This window comes from Sinocyclocheilus grahami, unplaced genomic scaffold, assembly GCF_001515645.1.
Source record: "Sinocyclocheilus grahami isolate Dianchi unplaced genomic scaffold, SAMN03320097.WGS_v1.1 scaffold40.1, whole genome shotgun sequence".
In the NCBI taxonomy this organism is placed as follows: Eukaryota; Metazoa; Chordata; class Actinopteri; order Cypriniformes; family Cyprinidae; genus Sinocyclocheilus; species Sinocyclocheilus grahami.
Window position 1 is genome coordinate 1,414,675 of NW_015505219.1, and position 10,497 is coordinate 1,425,171.

The window sequence follows — 10,497 nt, forward strand, 5'->3', positions numbered from 1 at the left end:
AACAAATGCCTCGTTTGTAATGGGGTTTAATGTTTTTGTCTCGTCGCTCCGGCCTGGACACGGCATCACAGTATGTGAGGGGCGTAACATTTCCGTCTCACGTTTGAGGTATTCGGCCAATCACAATGCACCTTGCTTTTCAGAGCGATGAGCTTTGTAAAAATCGACACATTTCAGAAAGGCGGGGCATAGAGGAGAAACAGTAATGTACAGTATGTGGAAAATAATGTGTTTTTTTTACTTTAAACCGCATAAACTCATTTCATTACACCAAATACACAAAATAATGTTCTTTTTAGCAGCATCATATGACCCCTTTAAACACTGATTCATTCTTGAACCAAATACCACTACTGCCTTACTCAAGACGCAACACTTCATTCTGCTTTGACTTTGTTTGGAACTATTTTTGTTGACGGAGCAAAATTAGACCACCTGGCAATTTTGTGGCCAAAATGTAAGTTGTTAAAATGTAAATTAACTTTATTGATCTGTCAAAAGCAACAGCACAGTCATGTAGTTTGGTAACATAAATGTTACCGCAGCTGTTATTATCTGTTACAATTATTGTTATTATTATTGTCTGTTCTCTTTACTATTAGTGTTATATTTTATTTTATTACCTTAAATTATATATCCACTGTATATCAGCACTATGTCTGTACTTTGTTCGGCACTGGAAGTTTCTGTCACCAAGCTCTTCCTGATTCTGATTTGTGGCCGAATGATGTTCGGGACAACAGCACTCTTGCGCATGTGATTATTGCTCAATTAGATTAGATTACAAAATAATGCTTTAAAAACACACCTTTCATCACCAGCCTCATCTCATAGCAGGTTTTTTCATTCACTCTGCAATGATACCACAATTCATCAGTGTCGACTGCTTTTCTTATAAGCAAAGATCCGTTCTTCAGTAGTCTCGCTCTCTCAAACAGGGGGTTCGGGGGTTTCTCTGTGCCGCTTGAGGGCTTGTTTGGAGCGCGATACTGGGTTATATCTGTTAATTGGTGACCATTAATGACTTTCCAAGTGACTGGTTCAGTTCTGTTTTGTAGAGGATGTTCAGAGCATGGCAGTAACACTTGCGAGTTTAACGTTGCATGGACAGAGTTCAAAATTTTACACTCTGAAACAAGAGAAACACAGAAGTAGTCATATTATACATGTATATGGCTCTCCAATTGTGGTTATTAGCTTGGTTGAAAAATCTGCATTCTCACGTATAATACTCAGGTAAAATTGTGTTGAATGAAGGCAGTCCTGATCCTTGTAGACCTGACAGTCATAAAGGCCACCATCGGATAATCTGATGTCTTTCAGATCAAGTGTAAAATTTCCATCATCTTTCCTCACAGACCATCTCTGGTGCTCTGATGCTGGAGAGATATCTGGATACATCAGTATGTCTTTAACCGGGTTGATACTGCTTAGTTTGACTGTTAGAGAATCCAGCAGGTGGGTTGTTGATTGGCAAGAAATAGACATACAGTCACCATGTAAATGGCTTATGTTCAACTGAAGAACCTGCTTGCAGGGTCTCTCTGTTTCGAGTAAAAGGGAATAAAAAAGAGAAATGATACATCCTGAGAGAACTGGGACATAGAAAGACAGGAAACCACCAAAGGGTTTACAATAAAAAAAAAAATCAAATGATCCTCTTGATTGTCTGTGTATAACAACATTAAATTCATAAACTGACTTTTATATCAATTTTGGATAAATATATTGTCTGGGTTAATCTTTGCGCGCGCACACACACACACACACACACACACACACACACACACACACAGGTTTACATTTGTGAAAAGTGGGGACATTCCATAGGCGTAATGGTTTTTATACTATACAGACCGTATATTCTATTGCCCTTTACCATCCCTACCCCTAAACCTACCCCTCACAGGAGACTTTGTGCTATTTCAGATTTTCAATACACTCCATTCTGTGTGATTTATAAGCGTTTTGAAAAGTGGGGACATGGGGTAAAAAGTCACCTTCTCCTTGTAATACCTATGTCATACCTTTGTCATTATACAAATTTATGTCCTCATTTGTCGCAAAAACGCGTACACACACACACACACAGTCTGGTCAGCTATCCTTGTGGGGACTCCCCATATGCGTAATGGTTTTTATACTGTACAGACCGTATATTCTATCACCCTACACCTAAACCTCACAGGAAACTTTGTGCATTTTTAGATTTTCAAAAAACTTCATTCTGTGTGATTTATAAGCTTTTGTACCCGTGGGGACCACAATTTAGGTCCCCACCGTGACACGGGTCCCCATGAGTCTGTGTGTAGTCAGGTTTAAGTCCCCACCAGAATAGAAAAACAGGTACACACACGCACAAATTAAAACAAAGACTGTCCTTAGTGACACACTTTCTTGCTTTAAAATGTAAGCTTTACACACTAGCTAACAGAACACATTTTCTTTAGCACAATTGTTAACAAGAATTTTTTTCCAAATTTCCAAATAAGTAACAATTATGTAACTTATGAATGACATTGATCATATTCATGTCACACCCTTGTCACATTTACACACCCACAGTACATTGATTATATGCATATCTCTTGTTTGTAAGTTGGTTAAATGAATTTGACTTCATATAAAAGACGCTTACCTTTGCATTCTAATAACGCTGCTATTAGAAGACACAGGAGTTGGAAATATGGAGACTGAAAACTCCTCATCATATACAGATGCTCACAGCAGGACAGCTGAACTCTATATGAGCACAGGCCACATCACTTCACTTTCACAGACCTGTTTTCAGTTACTCCACATTTAATGCGGAAGTAGGAAATATGGTCTAATTCTGTGCTCATATAGAGGCCTTCAGTGAGCAATGGGGAGTCATATTTGCTACTTTAAAATCTTATGATAGCAGATGTATTAGAAAGCTGCTGTTAGATGTAGAGGATGGAAATGCAGTTTGAAGACTAAAAACACCCCATCAAATAGATAGTTTCGAGTATAGCTCACTGCAAAACAACTCATATGAGCGCACAGGCCACAAGACCTTTTACCTTCACACAGTTGTTTTTGTAGAGCCAGAGTAGGAAATGTTATCTGTGCATAATGTCAGAGACGTGCAATTTTGCATATATTTTAAATAAATTGAAAACAATTATCTACATGAGTTAGTTATTTTTAAGAAAATAACATATACATTTTCAATGTAAACACCTATTAAAAGTTGAAGTCTAAAAAATGAAGTATTATTCCTTTCTAAACCTTGATTTCTTATCTCGAAGGACTGTAAAACAGGAACACAAGTAGGATGCATGTTTTGGATTATTAACGCCATTTCTCTTTGACTTACTTTTGCTATGTTACACTGTAAAAAAATATGAATACTCTCTGCTGACATTTTTGGAAAGATGTACAAAACTGCAATTTTAATTTCCCTCTCTTAACATTCACCTAATGAAATCATCAGTGATTGGAAACTTCAAACTAAATTCAATCCTGTTCCCTCCATCTGAATTCATTCACTTTATACAAAAGAAAGTTTCTTATTTCTTCAATTTATCCTTCATTACTTAAGTTAAATTAAAACATTAAAATGAAAACATTATGGTCTCAAATTAGGTCAGTAATATTCTCAATTCAGTTACTAAATGGCTTCAACTTTCTTTTTTTACACTCAAATTAAAGTGATCATTAAAGCTCTTTCACAAAAGGCCCTCTAAGGTGGAACTGATGTCTAGATTAATGAAAAATCCATGTCTGAAATCTATTTGACTCAGTGACAGTGAAAATGTTAGGAGTCTCAGTGTGTGAAAAGCCATTTTCCCATTTTATGGACATAAAATAATTAAACCTGAGATTGCACATCTGGTTTATACAGTAATTATGGTGATGTGGAGTAGCAGTTAAAGCTCAAGAGTGGAAAACAAAAGACTGGAGTTTCACTATCTATTAACAGTTTTACAGCAGGACTGAAGTTACTGTGTGTCCAAAAATGAAGCATCAGTTATTTTCCTTAATCAACGGGCAACTCTCATGCACACCCCATTCCACAGATTCCTCTCTCAGTCTTCAGCAGGAACTGGTCTGTAGGTTGCTCTCGGTGAGGATGGAGGTTATGCTGGAATGATCATCCATCATTCATGACAATCCATCATCATCATCATCATCAGAGCAGAGCTGAGCACTGAAGACTCCAGAGCTGACTGTCGAGCCTGCTGGATCTTCCTCCTGAGAGAAAAAACAACAACAGTTTGACAGTAGTGTCTATCAGTGTAACACTATACATCCATGCATACTTTCTCCTGCTTATCCTCTGTAGGGTCACGGAGATTCGGAGGCCTATTCCAACATCTCTGGCAGGAGAAACAGCCTGGTCAGATGATCAGTTCATCACAGGACTCATAAATGTAAAACTTTTTTAACATGTTTTAATTCATGTATAATTATTAAACGTCGTTTTTATTTATTTGTTTATTTTTAGATTATTTATTTTTTTTAATATTACTTTTATTTATTTATTTATTGTCAATATTTGGAACAGTGGTTCTTGAAAGTTCTGGAATCAAAAATGTATTGTGGTTAATTAATTTACACATATCGACACTCCTTTGCGTCAAAAGGTTGAGATTTACTAATTTATAATGAGATTCTGTGATTCCAGGATGTGCATATGATGTGATGAACAGGGTGTGACAGTGGTTTTTCACAGCATGAGCAGTGTGTGCAGCTGATCTGGGGGAAGATAATTTGTGAGTGAGGTTTAGAAAGGTAAAAGACCTTAAGATATTAGAAGTGTGAGCAGTCTGGACACGCCAGTATTTTAAGATACACACACTGCCCTCTGCAGGCTTAAGTGAGCATTACATTATAGACTACAGTAATAGACTTCATACATGCACATATACTGTAGTAGATCATATTCTGAATACTGCACCAAGCACATCAAAATAGCAAATCAGCCATAACTGCTTTCTATTAAAAAAACTAAACTTATTTATATGAAAAATGATTTTAAATACTCCACCATTATCTTCTCTCTTAGTCACACACACTTACTTAAAGGGGACATATCGCGAAAATCTGACTTTTCCCGCATTTAACCGTGAAAAAGGACAACTCAGTAACTTTGTTTTGGTAAGCCTTTCTCTGCAAGCTTGTGAAAAAAACGAGGCGCTCAGATTTCGCTCCCTTGGTGAGCAGGAAGGGGGTCTTATTATAATATCACGCCCCTTAATCTGCACGTTTTGGCACTGCTGTCACTTAATGCACAGATCTAATATAAACATGCAATTCATTTCCCAGTTGTTTACCTTCACACACATAACCGACTGTGTTTTTGTAACTTATGTGTGTCTTATTGACAGTTTAACCCTTTAACTGTGACCCCCCATTTTTTAAAATAGGCATGCAGGTGGACTATCCAAACATAAATTGTTGTAATTTATGAACAATTTGGAATACAGACATAAGGTTGGCCTCTTTTTAAAGAAGAAAATCAGCACTTTATCGCAAAAATTTCAAAAAATGTAAGTATCACAAAGTTATAGTAGTTTAAATTTACTGTAAAGAAAATGCACTATATTAATTACATTTTATATATAATAAATATTTTACATATCAGGTTTTACTCTAAAATTGGTATAAAATTATAGCCTTACGTCTAAATAAGTTATGTTCCAAATTTGAAGTTGATATGAAAAAAATTGAGGTTCCTGTGAGATTTTATTTAGGGCGTTATACCATAAACAGCCACCGGGTGCCATCCAAACTCCATTGAATTTTTTAAAATGCATTTTTCTGTCACAAATGTCTAGATTTCTCTGTCAATATTACTTCTATCTCAAAATAAATACCTGAGACTCAGACCTTTCCAATGATATGTTTTTTGTCAAGATTATAAAAAGTTTTGATTCTAAAAGACTGTAATTCATTTTGTAATATGACACTTGACACCGCCCACTAAGGGGGAGGAGACCGCCAAAGGATTTTAAAGTACCATTTCCATGGTAACGCAATGTCTGATTTCGAAATGGTTTTCACAGGATGAATCTTGTGCTTCTAAGCTTTTTCAAATGATATATGATTTATGATGATTACTAAAAGATTTGATAGAGAAAGAAGACAACAAAAAAAAAGAGCGCCAAACGGGACGGTGACAGTTAAGGGGTTAAGTGCAATAAGACATGAAAGAGAACTTACTTTAGTACTCAGGTGCTTTCTGTGCGCGTGCTTCAGATGTGTTCGCTATATCAGAAAACACTATATCAGAAGTTTAAACTGATATGGCTTTAAAACGCATTGTTTCGGGGCATATACATGATTATCAAAACCAAACAGATGTTTTTTTTGGCAGAGTGAGGTACCAGCAGTGCTCAACAACAATGATTTGCAGAGGGTCATTGCTGCCTCACTCCAATTTACATTTGTTGATCTTGTTTTTAAGCCTTGCAAACTTGTTAATGTTAACCATGAACAAATTGCCAAAAAGACTGGAAGCGTCAATGCATTCAAATGAGTTGAAAATGATAAACAAATCGGCATTGTTGTCACTGTTTTCCAGAAAAAGTATTTTTTATCCACCTTATTTTGAACATAAGAGTGGACGTGGACATTTTTACCTTGAATTTGCAGGGCTTCCGTTGTCATTTCCATTTATTTCCGCTGTACTAAAACAGCTGATTATGCCGCTTGTCGTTTGATGTTGCAAACGGCTATTTTTATGATATTATTTTAATTTATGAAATTTTAAAATTAATTTATGACCATAGCCATAGCCATAGCCCAATTAAATTGTGTATTGCAATAAAAATATTATTAAAATATATAAAATTTATATATTTTTAAAAAACATATAAAAATATATGATAGACATGATCGCTTTATATGATGAACAGATTTAATTTAAGCTTTTATTTACATATAAACACATCAAATATGCCAAGCAAGCTTCTGTTTATCATATTTTGATATGCTCAGTGTAAGCATGCTGATCAATGCCAGTATGTTTTCCATTCAGTTTATGGGCATTTCCATCAACCCTAAAGTGCAATGCATAAATTAAAATGCCCTTGAAAAAGAAATGTGGAAAAATCCCTCATATTTACAAAGTATACTGGGTCAAAATTTTTAAAGACTTTTTAGTGTGTAGTAAAGTCTGTTTATATCAGTCCCTATAAGGCAAGGCCTTCTATCAATGACTGTAAATTTGTATAAAATTGCATTTAAGTATTTGCATTTAAGTTGATACATAGAAGAAGCATTTTCATAGTATAATACTAAATCGTTTATGAAAATTTGCTGGAGGCATTACACTCATTTAAAACAAAAAGAAAGAAAAATCAAACAAACATTAAAAACAGTAATTTATTTCACATTCTTTCTATTATCGTAGATGTTGTCTGGATTGCACGCGGGAGCTTCTGTTTGTTCACGCCAGCTGTTGGGGGATAAAGTTCAAAAATTAATTTGGTCAGCAAAAAGTAAATTCTTTGAATTATGTGCACTTTGCAGATGTACAGTATACATACTGTACAAGATGCCCATTCTATAAAGTGAGATAATAAATTCTACAAAACTCTTAAAAATTGCAATGGAAGCTACATACGTATAGTATATATTGTTGTGTAGTTTATGCCAGTCATGAAATTCAGACTTGAGAGGAAGTGCAGTGTTACATTTGGCATGTTTCACATTTGTTGTGAATGTGTTTATATGAAGTTTTTAGTAAAGAATGTAAATTAGTCCAAACCAAAATTATGTGATTTTATCCCAGCTTAATTGTTAACATATTTTTATGTTCAGGACAGATATGAAGTGAATGATTTAAAGGGGTCATATGATGCTATTTTAAAGATCATTATTTGGTGTATTTGGTGTAACAGAATATGTTGACATGCTTTAATGTTCAAAAAACACATTATTTTTTAAAATACTGTACATTATTGTAGGTTCTCTATGCCCCGCCTCTCTCAAACAAGTAGTTTTCAACAAAGCCCCCTTGCAGTCTGCTCTGATTGGCCAGCTGACCCAGTGCATTGTGATTGGCCGAACACCACAAGCACGCGTCGGAAATGTAACGCCCCTTACCATAATCGCGAGATTCAGATTTCAATGTAACTATCAAGACAGTTAATAATGTCTTAGTTTTACCATCAGTTCAAGCCAGGAAGGGCACCAGAGCCACGTGACAGACACAGTGATGATGCAGTACACAAGCCGCGGTTAAAGGGGTCATATGATGCTACTAAAAATAATATTATTTTCTGTATTTGGTGTAATGAAATATGTTTATGCGGTTTAAGGTTCAAAAAACACATTATTTTCCACATACTGTACATGATTGTTTCTCCTCTATGCCCCACCTTTCTGAAACGAGTCGATTTCTACAAAGCTCATCGGTCTGAAAAAGCGAGGTGTGCTGTGATTGGCCGAATACCTCAAGCGTGTGACGGAAATGTTACGCCCCTCACATACTGTTGATGCCGTGTCCCTGATTCTGATTTGTGGCCGAATGATGTTCGGGACAACAGCACTCTTGCGCATGTGATTATTGCTCAATTAGATTAGATTACAAAATAATGCTTTAAAAACACACCTTTCATCACCAGCCTCATCTCATAGCAGGTTTTTTCATTCACTCTGCAATGATACCACAATTCATCAGTGTCGACTGCTTTTCTTATAAGCAAAGATCCGTTCTTCAGTAGTCTCGCTCTCTCAAACAGGGGGTTCGGGGGTTTCTCTGTGCCGCTTGAGGGCTTGTTTGGAGCGCGATACTGGGTTATATCTGTTAATTGGTGACCATTAATGACTTTCCAAGTGACTGGTTCAGTTCTGTTTTGTAGAGGATGTTCAGAGCATGGCAGTAACACTTGCGAGTTTAACGTTGCATGGACAGAGTTCAAAATTTTACACTCTGAAACAAGAGAAACACAGAAGTAGTCATATTATACATGTATATGGCTCTCCAATTGTGGTTATTAGCTTGGTTGAAAAATCTGCATTCTCACGTATAATACTCAGGTAAAATTGTGTTGAATGAAGGCAGTCCTGATCCTTGTAGACCTGACAGTCATAAAGGCCACCATCGGATAATCTGATGTCTTTCAGATCAAGTGTAAAATTTCCATCATCTTTCCTCACAGACCATCTCTGGTGCTCTGATGCTGGAGAGATATCTGGATACATCAGTATGTCTTTAACCGGGTTGATACTGCTTAGTTTGACTGTTAGAGAATCCAGCAGGTGGGTTGTTGATTGGCAAGAAATAGACATACAGTCACCATGTAAATGGCTTATGTTCAACTGAAGAACCTGCTTGCAGGGTCTCTCTGTTTCGAGTAAAAGGGAATAAAAAAGAGAAATGATACATCCTGAGAGAACTGGGACATAGAAAGACAGGAAACCACCAAAGGGTTTACAATAAAAAAAAAAATCAAATGATCCTCTTGATTGTCTGTGTATAACAACATTAAATTCATAAACTGACTTTTATATCAATTTTGGATAAATATATTGTCTGGGTTAATCTTTGCGCGCGCACACACACACACACACACACACACACACACACACACACACAGGTTTACATTTGTGAAAAGTGGGGACATTCCATAGGCGTAATGGTTTTTATACTATACAGACCGTATATTCTATTGCCCTTTACCATCCCTACCCCTAAACCTACCCCTCACAGGAGACTTTGTGCTATTTCAGATTTTCAATACACTCCATTCTGTGTGATTTATAAGCGTTTTGAAAAGTGGGGACATGGGGTAAAAAGTCACCTTCTCCTTGTAATACCTATGTCATACCTTTGTCATTATACAAATTTATGTCCTCATTTGTCGCAAAAACGCGTACACACACACACACACAGTCTGGTCAGCTATCCTTGTGGGGACTCCCCATATGCGTAATGGTTTTTATACTGTACAGACCGTATATTCTATCACCCTACACCTAAACCTCACAGGAAACTTTGTGCATTTTTAGATTTTCAAAAAACTTCATTCTGTGTGATTTATAAGCTTTTGTACCCGTGGGGACCACAATTTAGGTCCCCACCGTGACACGGGTCCCCATGAGTCTGTGTGTAGTCAGGTTTAAGTCCCCACCAGAATAGAAAAACAGGTACACACACGCACAAATTAAAACAAAGACTGTCCTTAGTGACACACTTTCTTGCTTTAAAATGTAAGCTTTACACACTAGCTAACAGAACACATTTTCTTTAGCACAATTGTTAACAAGAATTTTTTTCCAAATTTCCAAATAAGTAACAATTATGTAACTTATGAATGACATTGATCATATTCATGTCACACCCTTGTCACATTTACACACCCACAGTACATTGATTATATGCATATCTCTTGTTTGTAAGTTGGTTAAATGAATTTGACTTCATATAAAAGACACTTACCTTTGCATTCTAATAACGCTGCTATTAGAAGACACAGGAGTTGGAAATATGGAGACTGAAAACTCCTCATCATATACAGATGC

The 10,497-nt window shown here is 36.2% G+C and overlaps 1 protein-coding gene across 1 annotated transcript in view; it reads right to left on the reverse strand.

Annotated features, from left to right (window-relative positions):
• LOC107582125 (uncharacterized) overlaps window positions 1-10,497 on the reverse strand; it is a 15,037-nt gene extending 4,540 nt beyond the window's left edge. The window contains exons 1-6 of the mRNA XM_016267859.1: window positions 10,415-10,497; window positions 9,000-9,320; window positions 8,585-8,905; window positions 2,639-2,740; window positions 1,224-1,544; window positions 809-1,129 (exon numbers count right to left, since the gene is read on the reverse strand). Coding sequence (XP_016123345.1) covers window positions 809-1,129; window positions 1,224-1,544; window positions 2,639-2,740; window positions 8,585-8,905; window positions 9,000-9,320; window positions 10,415-10,487 — 1,459 coding nt within the window. The 5' untranslated portion in view covers window positions 10,488-10,497. The remainder of the gene's footprint in view (window positions 1-808; window positions 1,130-1,223; window positions 1,545-2,638; window positions 2,741-8,584; window positions 8,906-8,999; window positions 9,321-10,414) is intronic.